The 13,116-nt window shown below is 36.5% G+C and overlaps 1 protein-coding gene, 1 non-coding gene and 1 pseudogene across 2 annotated transcripts; 1 reads left to right on the forward strand and 2 right to left on the reverse strand.

Moving 5' to 3' along the window:
- Positions 1 to 1,717: 1,717 nt before the first annotated feature.
- On the reverse strand, positions 1,718 to 1,801 carry TRNAL-CAA (transfer RNA leucine (anticodon CAA)). Its single transcript has one exon. It is a non-coding gene; the product is annotated as a tRNA-Leu (tRNA).
- A 2,894-nt stretch (positions 1,802 to 4,695) lies between these two features.
- On the forward strand, positions 4,696 to 9,607 carry LOC143595939 (heat shock 70 kDa protein 15-like). The gene is made up of 10 exons (XM_077074831.1): positions 4,696 to 4,770; positions 6,046 to 7,274; positions 7,362 to 7,589; positions 7,666 to 7,761; positions 7,872 to 8,054; positions 8,154 to 8,348; positions 8,425 to 8,571; positions 8,656 to 8,805; positions 8,891 to 9,021; positions 9,112 to 9,607. The coding sequence occupies exons 2-10, from the start codon at positions 6,105 to 6,107 to the stop codon at positions 9,263 to 9,265; spliced, it is 2,454 nt and encodes an 817-aa protein (XP_076930946.1). The 5' UTR covers positions 4,696 to 4,770; positions 6,046 to 6,104; the 3' UTR covers positions 9,266 to 9,607.
- Positions 9,608 to 12,394: 2,787 nt separating this feature from the next.
- LOC143595929 (gibberellin 3-beta-dioxygenase 1 pseudogene) lies at positions 12,395 to 13,113 on the reverse strand (annotated as a pseudogene).
- Positions 13,114 to 13,116: the final 3 nt, after the last annotated feature.

Genomic DNA, 13,116 nt, shown 5'->3' on the forward strand with positions numbered 1-13,116 from the left:
TAATCGTTACTCCTACACATATGGTTACGTCATCTAGAGTTATCATATCGCTTATGGGGGGGGATCTAGTTTTATAGAAATCAAGCATATGCCCAATTACAATGTTAGAGAAGAAAGACTATGAGGAGTCCAACCGCAACCATTTAAGCTAGCAAGTGTTTTAAGAGCGAACTTATTGTTTGTATAGTTTCATAGAAATCAATCATATGTCTCAACGTGATGCTTTTGGATTCTTCATTAAGGGTCTGTTTGATATGAAGTAATGGAATGGACAATGGAATGGAATGAACGTGGTAATGGAATGGACAAAAGAATGGAATAGGTTATTACCATTCCAATGAAATGTTTGGTTACCACATGAGAATGAAATGATTACTTTGCGTAGTTTGATATGTAGGGAAAAAAGAAAAAATAAAATTAAAATGGTAGTGAGTGGCGGTGGTGGCGGGAGGTAGGTGGCGGTAATGGCATTGGTGGGCGGTGATGGGTGTGGTGGTGGTGGTGGGGTGGGTGTTGAGTGATGAAAGATAATAGTGATTGGTGGTGGGTGGTGGCAGTAGCGGTGGTTGGAGTGGGCGGTGAGTGGTGGTGGTGAGGGGCAGGGGTGACGGTCGATGGTGGCGGCGAGCGGGGTGGCGGGGGTTGGCGGGTGGCATTAATGACGATGGTTGGTGGCGGTGTGTGGTGGTGGCGGTAACAGTGGCGGTGGCGGTGAACGGCTGTGGTGGTTGGTGGTGGTGATGGGTGGTTAATGTTAATGGTGATGGGTGGTTAATGTTGATGATGGTGGGTGGTGGTGGTAGGAGGATGGTGGAGGTGATGTAGGGTGAAAGAGGGAAGAAATGAAAAAAAACATGGGGGTATGGATTGAATGAAATTGAGGTATTTTAGAGGGAATGGAATAGACTGGGTAATGAGTCATTCAATTCCTTTGATTAACCACACACTTTTCTCCATTCCCTCACAATGGATCATTCCATTCCACCCACCATTCATGCATACCAAATGCTACCTAACTATTTATGGGCTTTTGACATCGTGTTGCCGTAAACTTCATTTCTTCTTTAAAGGTAGAGTCCAACTCATCAGTCACTTTTCAAGATCTGGCTCGGCTCAGCTCATTTATTGTGTATTAATTAACTACTTTTACATTTTTAATTACTTTTATATATTATGAGAAAAACCTTGAATGAGCCTAAGCTCGGCATGAGATCGTGTTGTACTTTAAATAAGCCAATTTGGCTATTGAGCGAGACCTCAGTTGTTTTGACCGGTTAGCGAGACCCCCAATTCGGGTGTTACCCCAACCTCAGCGAATTGCACCCTTGTTCCCAATTGTTCACTGAAGAATATCAAATTAGTCGCAAACGAGTGTACAATCCACCCCTTATAAGTTACGACTCCCATCGAATCTTATTGGATATTCTTTTGCATCTTAAAGTGAATTATAGTTAAATAAGTTAAGTTGATAACATTGAAGTCAACAACACATTTAAAAACTTTATGTATTATGACAAAGTTTCTTCATTTCATGTAGAAAATAACATCATGTTTGCAATCATCAAAGTTTGTACATGATAAGAGAAATACAAAACCAATACAGAAACTAGTTATGTAAATGATTTCTTCACCTTCACATCCTATTTGATGCAAATATGAATGCAATGATAAAATTTAATCAAGACCAATTGCTGAAAAATATAAAAATAAAAAAGTATGTCAGAAGTGGGATTTGAACCCACGCTCTCTTACGAGAACCAGAACTTGAGTCTGGCGCCTTAGACCACTCGGCCATCCTGACATTTTTGTTTAATTCACATAAGTATAATTAATGTTTTAAATGGTTAAATATGATCAAAGTTTATACAACTCCGAATTTCAGTTTTTTGAATACATTGTTATATTGTTCATTGTATAGATGAACTCTAATGAGACACAACTTTTTGTTATTTTATACTGATCAAAACATGCTAACATTTTTTTATACATTATATTTATAATCTTTGTAAAAGAATAGAAAAACGAAACAACATGATCTTTAGATTTGTTTATCACAATTATAACTAAAGAAGTTGATTGTGCAACTAGTAGATGGTTTAAGGAATAAACATGACAGAATTGGTTTGTAGGTTCCATGGTATATAAAGATTCACATGGATGTTAACGAATTCACTATTTGTCCTCTCATCGATTTTTCTAATCGTAAGTTGCTTTACTAACATTTATGTTCACCGGAAGAGATCACTGATACACTAAGCGTCTCACTAGCTTATAGGGAGTGATAACTTTGTACAAATGTTTCATTAATCAAATGTGGTGATTGCCCTACGTTTCACTAATCTTAAGAGATAGTGATCACGTTTCTCGTAAATCACCAAACAAGAATGATGAGCAATCGCAGTCGATGATAGTTGCTCTCGGTGTGTAGTCTTCAATGTTGGCACTTTCTTATCTTCACCCTTTTCACACATACAACAAGCAATCAAGCAACTTAGACAACTCAAAAACACATACAAGAAGCAACCAAGCAACTTAGGCAACTTAAAAATATGTAAGGTTTAATAAGAAACCAAGCAACTATAAACTATCATCACATAGGTTTACCGCCCTCAAGTCTTTGTTTGAGGATTCACAAGACCACATTTAGCTTTGACCATGCACCAATATTTCGACACCATATCAATTAAGTTATTCCACATGATACCCTGAGAATTTTCGCCCGTTATTTTCTCCCCCCCCCCCCCAATGTGTATTGCCTTGAGACTTTTTTCCTTAAAAAAACATCACTTCTATTTTTACTTATATATAACTAAGCACAACCACAAAGTTTTTCGGGTTGCCTCTCATATAACACTAAATGTAAGGTCTTCAACAAGGTTGTGCATGATATTCGTTTATGGTGGTTTAAGTACATGTTTGCTTGCCAAGTTTCCCACGTAAGTTGGGTACTTGACACCGCCGAATCCAAACTTGTTTTCTCATGGTTGGCGTGTCGGTTGCATCATTGCGAGCCACTTTCTTACTCAAGTGCCCAATATCCTTTATATTCATCTTTCTCATATTCGAGTTCAAACCAACGTCCCCAACTTTGTTCTTTGGAGTAACACATGTGAGATGATTGCCAAGATACTTCGGAATTGTCTTAAACTCTTAATCACCGGTTCCTTAGAAGATACCGTGTTTTAACTCGGGCTTAAACATCCAACTTCATGCTTTAGAAGATCCAAAACCCGAGCTTCCATGTCATCATCAACCACAATACCACTAGAAAAGTTATAAGGATATGTGACTGCCACATTTTATGCTAATTAGCCTATTCGCGTTTTTAATGTTGCGTGTGCTTTCTCATGTAACTCTAGTGTTACACACTTTAGCAACGTCATGAAATTATCAAGGGTTGTTGAAGTATTCTATTGGTTACCATGAGACTGGTTATAATTCTATCGGTTATAATTGCCCTATAGACCAACACTCTTTCCATTACACCATAGAGTCATTTTATATGCTTCCACTATAAAATAAATTTACATATATACATATCGTTTTTAAACAATCATGAGCCATTCGAGAAAGTGGGCCCTGTGTGGTTGCCGACCCTGCTTTATATCATCTTCAATTCACAACCATTACAATCCCAGTCTTGTCCAATATGGCAACCTCCGAATTCCTCCTTAGGTTGATAATTATTTTGATAAAGGCATCCCATGTCACCATCATTTGTCTGGTAATAAGCTCGGCAGGTAAACAAAGATGGCTAACTGAAAATGGATAAAAATGAAGGTAAAACTGCCATTAGCTAAATTACCAATGGCAATGACATATAATTATCGACTAATAGTAGGGCTGTCATAAAATGTCGGACACGACACAGTAAGACTCGATGATCAGTAGTGCTAAACACGAACACGACACGATAACTAATCGTGTCATTTTTTCCAAACACGGACACAAACATGTTTAGTAACAGGTTAACCTGTTAAGACCCGTCAAGGGACCTGTTTAAAGATTCAATAAATAATGCATGTGTAACAAAACCAAAATTTTCAAAATGAGCATAAATATCTTAATTAACAGATAATCCATAACATACTTGAAACAAAAAATCACAAATTAATAACATACTTGAAACAAAAGACGACAAATCCATAACATAGTTGAAACAAAAAACCATAGAAGCAAATCATAACATTCATAAAAAATATCATATCGGGTTTTGACAGACATTAGGTTTAAGACTTTAGGAGTGTGTCTGTACATATATAAAATAAAAAAATCTACACATGTTACTAACATGTTAACATGTCTTTAACCTGTTATGACACTAATTTAAACATGTTTTAAATAGATCACCGTGTTTAAAACACGAAACATGTTAAGCTCAAATCCAAATTTGTTAAAACCAATGTCGTATCCTGTTAACAGGACAATGTCATAAATTAACCGTTAAAAAATCCCAAAAACTTAAAAATAAAACTCCACAAAACCTTATAAACTAAAAAAATCAACAAAACAAAGCATAATAATGGGCTACAAAACAAAACAAAACCCAATACATACACACACACACCTACTACCCAATAATAAGCCCAACTTAAAGTAAAAAAGATCTTTCTAGAAGGTGTTTTATGGAACACACATATTCATCCATCTCACAATAATAATATTAATAATAATAATAATAATAATATTATTCTGAAAAATTCTACACAAACCCCTACTCGCCTCCATCTTTTTGTCAGTCCACCGCAACTCGATCTACGTCTTATCGTGGTACGATCTCTATCCTACAACTCATCATATCATAATCAGATTCAATTACTTGTATTTGATTTGATCTGATGGATAATAATAGTAATAATATTATTATAATGTTTTAGGTTTTTACAGATTCGTACAGATTTACCAGGTGTGTTTTAGGTTTAGCAATTAGCATTGCTGATGTGATATAATCGAAGATCTAATTGTTGAATGTTTGTGTTTGACGTGTTAGTTAGGGTTACTGGTTGAATCTGAATTTGAATAATCTGATTAATGTAAGTTTATTGATAGTGTATGTGACGTCATGGTATTATTTTATTATTATTTTTAATAAAAAAAATAAGTTGTGTTGATATCAAATTTGGATAAGCAGTAACAGTAGGTTAGATTTTGTAATTTAAACTAAATACTAAAACCGAAGGTAATGATACTGAATACATGAAAAACCGGTGGTCGGTAAAAAATGCTCATGCCTAATTTAAGCTGCATATGTTAGAGGTGGTAAGGCTGTCTACATCTTATCTTCCTTAGACCCTACCATAGCTTTGCTATTGGTGGGATATATTGAGTACGATGATAATGATGTTAGAGGTCGTAGTAGATGCTAATTTTTTGCTGTATTAGTTACGGTTATTGATAGTGTATGTGAGGTCATGATAGTTTGTACGGACTGAGAAGTTATTACATTTGGTTTATAAACTGTTGATGTCAAATTTGGATCGGCCGTAACAGTCGGTTATATTTTTTAATTTAAGTTAAATATCGAAACTGAAGGTAATGATACTGAATACATGAAAAACCGGTGGTCAGTGAAAAATGCTCATGCTTAATTTAAACTGCATATGCTAGAGGTAGTAGTAGATGCTAATTTGTTGCTGTAGATTTTTTGGTGTATTAGTTACGGTTATTGGCTGAGTCACATTAATATGCTATGCTTGATTATGTATGTGACGTCGTGTTGTCGAAAAAATAAAGATTTTATCGCAGATTGATGTTAAATTTGTAACAATAAAAAAAGTTGCTCACATTTAAACCGTATATGTCATAGGCAACAGTAGATGTTTTTTTTTGCTGTAGAATCTTTCGCTCGAGTTAAGTAGTTAATGGTTATCCTAGGCTTTACTGTTTGCTTATAAAAAATGAACCTATAATTTTCAAGCTGCATCATTTGACAATCTATATAGATAAATTATCACATAGTTGATGACATCTTATTATCACATCACACGGACTTGGGTATGCGTCATATACTTTTTGTGACCTGTGTTTATTTCATGTGACATTAAGGTTGATTCTTGTGGCAGAAAGTAGCGTATTGATTTAACAAGTTACACTACTCAACAAAGATGAGTGTGGTCGGATTTGATCTTGGAAACGAGAGTTGTGTTGTGGCAGTTGCCAGACAAAGGGGAATTGATGTTGTTCTTAATGACGAGTCAAAGCGTGAGACTCCTGCCCTTGTGTGTTTTGGAGACAAACAGAGGTTTCTTGGAACAGCTGGTGCTGCAACCAGTATGATGAACCCTAAGAATACCATTTCTCAGATTAAGCGGTTGATAGGTCGCCCTTTCTCTGACCCGGAGTTGCAGCAGGATCTCAAGTCGTTGCCCTTTTCTGTAACCGAAGGACCTGATAGTTTCCCATTAATCAATGCACAGTATCTTGGGGAAACAAGATCATTTACCCCTACCCAGGTTATGGGTATGGTTTTTTCAAACATGAAGACGATAGCAGAGAAGAATTTGATTTCAGCAGTTGTGGATTGCTGCATTGGGATACCTATTTACTTCACTGATCTTCAAAGAAGGGCTGTTATGGATGCAGCAACTATAGCTGGCTTGCATCCTTTACGGTTGATGCATGAAACAACTGCAACTGCTTTAGCTTATGGAATTTACAAGACAGACTTGCCTGAGAATGAACAGATCAATGTAGCCTTTGTTGACATAGGACATGCTAGCATGCAGGTGTGCATAGCAGGCTTCAAGAAAGGCCAATTGAAGGTTTTGGCTCATTCTTTTGATAGGTGTCTTGGTGGTAGGGATTTTGATGAGGTTTTGTTCCAGCATTTTGCTGAAAAGTTCAAGGCAGAGTACAAAATTGATGTGTTGCAGAATGTAAGGGCTTGTTTAAGGCTTCGTGCTGCATGTGAAAAGCTGAAGAAGGTACTCAGTGCAAATCCCGAGGCACCTATGAACATAGAGTGCTTGATGGATGACAAGGATGTCAGAGGTTTTATAAAGAGAGATGACTTTGAACAAATTAGCGCCCCAATATTGGAACGTGTGAAGAAACCTCTTGAGAAGGCTCTTTCAGAGGCTCAACTTACAGTGGACAATATTTATGCTGTTGAGGTTGTCGGTTCTGGTTCTAGGGTGCCAGCTGTCATCAAGATTTTGACAGAATTTTTTGGGAAAGAACCAAGGCGTACAATGAATGCAAGTGAGTGTGTATCCAAAGGTTGTGCTTTGGAATGTGCCATTCTTAGTCCCACCTTCAAAGTTAGAGAGTTTCAGGTATGACAAGTGACTTTTGTTTTCATGTCAGTTTTGTTTTGTATGAAAGAACCGAACCTAATTTGAACTTTTGGATTGTTTTTTAAGGTACAAGAGAGCTTTCCCTTTCCAATCTCTTTGACATGGAAAGGTACCGCCCAAGATTCTCAGAATGGAAATGTGGAGAATCAACAGAGCAGTATTGTATTTCCAAAGGGAAATGCAATTCCTAGTGTGAAGGCATTGACTTTCTTCAGGTCTGGTACATTTACAGTTGACCTACAATATGCAGATGTCAGTGAGTTACAGGCTCCACCAAAAATCAGTACTTACACGGTAAATATTGATCAAAGATTCAATTGTTTTGATCTCTAATCGTATTCTAATTTATTATGCGAATGGTTTTGCACAGATTGGTCCTTTTCAAGCAGCAAAAGGTGAGCGCGCTAAGGTGAAGGTTAAAGCTCGTTTGAATTTGCATGGAATTGTTTCTGTTGAATCTGCACAGGTGGGTTGTTAACTTATTATGGAGTTTCAGATAATCAATTCTTTTAGGTCTGTTGGCTTTTCGTGTTTGAATTGTAACAAAACTTTTCTGATTGATTTACATCATTACAGCTTATTGAAGAAGAAGAAATTGATGTTCCAGTGACGAAAGAACCATCGAAAGAAACAACAAAGATGGATTTGGATAAGCCTCCAACAAATGATACCGATGTAAACATGCAGGATGCCCCTGGGGCTGAGAATGGTGTTTCAGATACAGGAGATAATGTTGCTCAGATGGAGACTGATGCAAAGGTTAGTGAAATGCATGCTCTACTATTTTGCATTAATAAAAAAACATTTTATTTTCATGCTCTTTTATTGTTACTAATGAATTGATGAATTGTCATGCAGGTGGAAGCTCCAAAGAAAAAAGTCAAGAAGTCAAACATACCCGTCTCAGAGTTGGTTTATGGGTCATTGCCTTCTGCAGAGCTGCAGAAGGCAGTGGAAAAAGAGTTTGAAATGGCCTTGCAGGACCGAGTTATGGAAGAAACAAAAGACAAAAAGAATGCTGTTGAAGCCTATGTTTATGACATGAGGAACAAGGTAATTATATATACTTTATTTTCCAGTACTATAATATAAAGTTAAATATACTGACCACACATGTTTTTTTGTTCAGCTGCATGATAAACTGCACGAGTTTGTTAAGGAAGCAGAGAGAGAAGCATTTATAGCTAAGCTTCAAGAAACAGAAGATTGGTTGTATGAAGACGGTGAAGATGAAACTAAAGGTGTATATGTTGCCAAGCTTGACGAGCTCAAAAAGGTTACTTTTTTAACATTTCCCTTCATTTTTTTGCTTATGATATTTAAACTGCTCTCTCATCTGACCCTGGCAAAACAATTTCAGCAAGGTGATCCCATAGAACACCGGTACAAGGAGCACTCAGAACGTGGATCCATTGTCGATCAACTCGTCAGTTACGTTAACTGGTACAAACAGGCTGCAGCTTCTAATGATTCCGCTTATGAACACATCGACTTGAATGAGAAACAAAAGGTAATTATTGCTAAGTTATGTGTAACGAATTCACGTTAGTCGCGTTATTAATATTTTATATTTTAACTTGGGTGCTACTTTACAGGTGTTGAATGAGTGTTCAGAAGTAGAAAATTGGTTGAGGGAGAAAAAGCAACTACAAGACTCGCTTCCAAAGCATGCTGATACGGTTCTTCTATCATCTGATATTAAAAAGAAATCAGAAACACTCGACAGGTAATATAAAAAGAATTCTGGTGGTTGTTGATGATGTTTCGTTGAAGCACAATAATATTTAACTAATAATATTTTGTTCTATGTATACAGGGTTTGCAGGCCCATAATGACAAAACCTAAGCCGGCCCCACCAAAGGCAACTGCTCCCGAGACACCAGCATCACCTGCACCTACTCAGTCAGGCGAGCAGACTTTTGAAGGGGCAGAGAATGGCACAGGCCCTAACCCGAACCCGGATGCTTAAATAATGGCGAGAGTTGTGACGCATCATCGGCTATGGAAACAGAGAAGCCCGAGGCTGCTGCATGAGGCTGGAGGTTTTTTGATTTTGTTTAATTTTAAATGTCTCTTTGTTGGTCTTGTGTTTTTATGCAGGACAGGGTACTTGTTTTATTACGGTTTATTATTTGTATACTCATGATATAGATATTGATGGGCGAAAAAGGGGGGCACGGGTATGTCTGGTTTGTTTTATTAAAGGTTATCTGGTGGGTTTCTTTGTTGTTGAGACCTTTTTGTACCCTGAGGCGTTTTTGGATGCGTTCGGGACATGTTTCGTTTTTTCTTATTGGATTTTGGTTGATGCTTCATTTCATGCTGAATTTTCCTAGTAGATACAGATTGTGTTCCTAAACACGATAGTTATTGCTGTAAAATGAAGTTGTATACGAACGGCATGAGTAGTTATAATGGTACTGGTGGTGGTTAAGTCTTCTTACTATGGCTTACCTAAGTGTATGCCGAAACACGTCCTTAGTTCACTGTGGAAGACCTGCGGGGGCTAATCTAAAGCCGCTTCGTCTTGGTAAAAATATTGTCGGTTGTAGTTGGGTAATCACAAATTCACAATCAAAGTAAACCCTGATGGTTCTACACATCGCCCAAAATTTGACTGGTTGCTAAGTGTAATATGGTATTGATTATGATGACTTTTGTCTTCGGTTGCTTAAATACAATCTGTGTACATTTGTATTGCTCTCTGAGTCGTTAGTCATTGGCCGTTCCAGTAACTTGATGTGAAGAGTGCCTTCCTAGTGTTTTTGAGGATGAGGTATATATGGAGCGCCAATTTTACATTTGGAGGTCTTGAAGGTAAGCAAATCGCGTCATTCTTTATTGGCTTTAAGCGGTCTCTTAGAGCATGGTTTGGTCAATTTTCTAGTGTTATGGGGTAGTTCGGGATTGTACATAGTGCATAAGATCACTTAATTCACTTTGTATTCTTTATAAATCGGTTAAGGTTAAAGGATACTTGTAGACTGTAGTAGTTTATGCAGATGACATCATAATCACGACCACACCATACATGGGGCAATGGGACATTGTTTTTTGTGTAATGGTATATAAAAGGGCTTTTATAATGTAAAATCGTTATAAAGTTATAAACACTTGATTCTTATCGCTATTATAATGTAAGTTGTCAAGTAATGATTTCTTTCGACCGTGACTATGAGACATATTTTTTTCCAACAATATTACAACAAGCAGCACGAAAGCTTTCATTATCTCCAACATTTTGTTTACAACTTAATTTACATAGCTATCATGTCCAGATATTTTGGATATTTGTTGTTTTATGTCTTGGATTATAAAGTGGATAACTTAAGAAATTTGGATAATATTTGGATATTATGTAACATGGGAATTTTGTAATGAAAAAACATGTTCTTTTTGTCATAAAATCATTGTCACTAGAATGTCGTTGAAAACAGTCGTTAAACATCCCGTCACAACGTTGCTAAAAAGCGGTCACTAAAGCACCGGTCATAAAACAGTTGGGTGGGTGCAAAACATATGCCAAAGCAGTGATGTCTGGTCGCAAACTATCGTTAATCTTCGGTCGAAATTGCCTAAACATCCTCTTGTGATTAGTCATAAAATTTGAGATCAGAATATTTTCGTTAAAGAATACGCGAATATATACATGGTTTCAAAACATTCACAATTTTCTGTTGTGAGACGAGTATTTTTTTTTTCTTTTTTATTTGCGACAATCAACTCCCGTAATACAACTAATAGGTTTAAAAAATAATGGGTTTAGAGCCTTGATAGAATTATTGGTTTTTGTTACAAAATTAAATTCATATTTTCGAATGGTTTAAAACTATAACTAAAACTAAAAATCTAAATTTTTATGTTTTTTTGTTTAATTGTTTTAAGCCCAAAACCTACTCATTAATTACAACCCTACAATCGGTTGTAGTAGACATCTTGGCAAAATCGTCGATTAACTTTTTCGTTTGAAAGGATGACTTGTGGGTATGTGCGGTTAATAAAACGTGTCGCTCTTTCATTTTTTTATACAAAAATAGGTGGGTTAAATGATATTTACACTTTATTTTTTAAAAACTGGTTATTATTTGGATTTAGTTGTTAGTTAAAGAGTGTCGTTTAAAATGAAGTTTAATTGTAAAAATTAGTTTAGTTGTTTCATGTTTTAATTAGCTTATAATCAGTTTATATAATTATATTTGTATAATTTTAAAAATCTAAATAATTTTTTAGTTTCAGTCAAACATACTAAAAAAATAATAAAAAAAGATTTTAGGGTGCGGCTGCACCCCATGCTCTATACCTATAGCCTTTTTCGACAATTATAAATAGGGTACAAATACCCCTCTCCGGTTATTCGTAAATCATCAATCACATTCACATACACATTATCAATAAAATCATTTCCTTTATTATTGTGTTTATCACTAATTCATTTCGGTTGTATTTATTTCGATATCCAATTCTATCAACAACCCAGTGAGAGAAAACCGACATGATACAATACTATCAACAAAACCGATTAGAACTGAATTTACAACAAAACCGTACTCAGTAAACCCCACAAATAACAAAATCTATTGATAGGGTCTAGAGAGGACGGTATCTAAGCAAACACTTTACTTCTATCAATGAGAGGATATTTCTAGAGAGACCCTCGGCTCCAAAAAGATTAGAACCGGATCTAACGTCTCGTAACATTGTGTGGATTTTTGTAGCAAACCAAACTATAAAAACTAACACTTTCCCTTCAGGAGGGATGATGATATATAATTATATACATTGGTGTTATTGGCTAAGAGTAAGGACCATATGCATCATGCATGTGCCAAAAAATACTCATTTATGTGGCTAATATATATGAAATGGACAAATGCAGACAGACAAATAACCATGACCTCACATTCTTTAACTTTCAATTTGCTTCTACTTCAAATCTATATTCCATTTTGGAGGTTTTGCCTCATCAGTTTTTGGTAGTTTTCAAATTGGATTTTATGATAATGTTAATAACTTGAAGCATCTTTTCCTCCTGTATTAGACTCAATGATTTAGCCAATTTGATCTTTCTTTGGAGAGGATCTTCCTTCTTATTCGGGGCACAAATGTGTCGGCCGTGTGTCGTTTACTCGATACTTTAATGCATTTATAATCTTACATCAAGACAAAGATCCAAAAACACTTGTTTGTTTCTTTATGCTCTCTCTTTTCATACAAACATTATCTACACTTATTCTAAGTATTCAACCAACTTGTACACCGCTATGATCGTTTGCATCGGTGAATCCATTGATAGGTGCACATAACCGGACCATAGACAACGCTTTGTTGAAGTGTTTCGCCTTTGCACCAAGGTACTCGCTCCAAGTAACCGGACGGTAAAGAGGAGGGTGATCTTTGTCTGTTAGTTTTGGAAGAGGTGAGATTTGAATATTGGAAGGTGGTCCATAAAGATAAGCCACTGACAAGCGGTGTTGGGTTCGGTTCACCATGGCTCGGTGCATGACACTTATGTACAAACCATTGGATATTATGTGAAAGAGGTCACCTGCATTGACAACAAGTGCATGGTGTATAGGTGGGACTGTGACCCAACCGGTTCCTTCTTTATGTGCTTGGAGTCCACTTGTGTTGTTTTTGGTGAAGGATGGTTAGAAGGGTTGAATCGGTGTGAGCCGCTAGACCCATGGCTCGGTCTGGATCTGGACATGATGGGTATGAGTTTAGTTGCAAAGCTGGTGATGTTCCTTGTATGCTTGCCCATTTTACATCATCCATTGTCACACCTAAGGATCCCAACATTAATAACATGAGCCTTTGTGC

The sequence above is a fragment of the Bidens hawaiensis genome, unplaced genomic scaffold (genome assembly GCF_021521415.1).
Source record: "Bidens hawaiensis isolate Kalapana, Puna unplaced genomic scaffold, B.hawaiensis_p1.1 tig00045888_1, whole genome shotgun sequence".
In the NCBI taxonomy this organism is placed as follows: domain Eukaryota; kingdom Viridiplantae; phylum Streptophyta; class Magnoliopsida; order Asterales; family Asteraceae; genus Bidens; species Bidens hawaiensis.

Excerpts from the sequence above, each read along its gene's own strand:
- LOC143595939 (XM_077074831.1), top strand. The coding sequence starts at position 6,105 with ATGAGTGTGGTCGGATTTGATCTTGGAAACGAGAGTTGTGTTGTGGCA. Across the intron at positions 8,349-8,424 it reads TTTATGACATGAGGAACAAG|CTGCATGATAAACTGCACGA; the intron begins GTAATTATATAT and ends TTTTTTGTTCAG. Across the intron at positions 8,806-8,890 it reads ACTTGAATGAGAAACAAAAG|GTGTTGAATGAGTGTTCAGA; the intron begins GTAATTATTGCT and ends GCTACTTTACAG.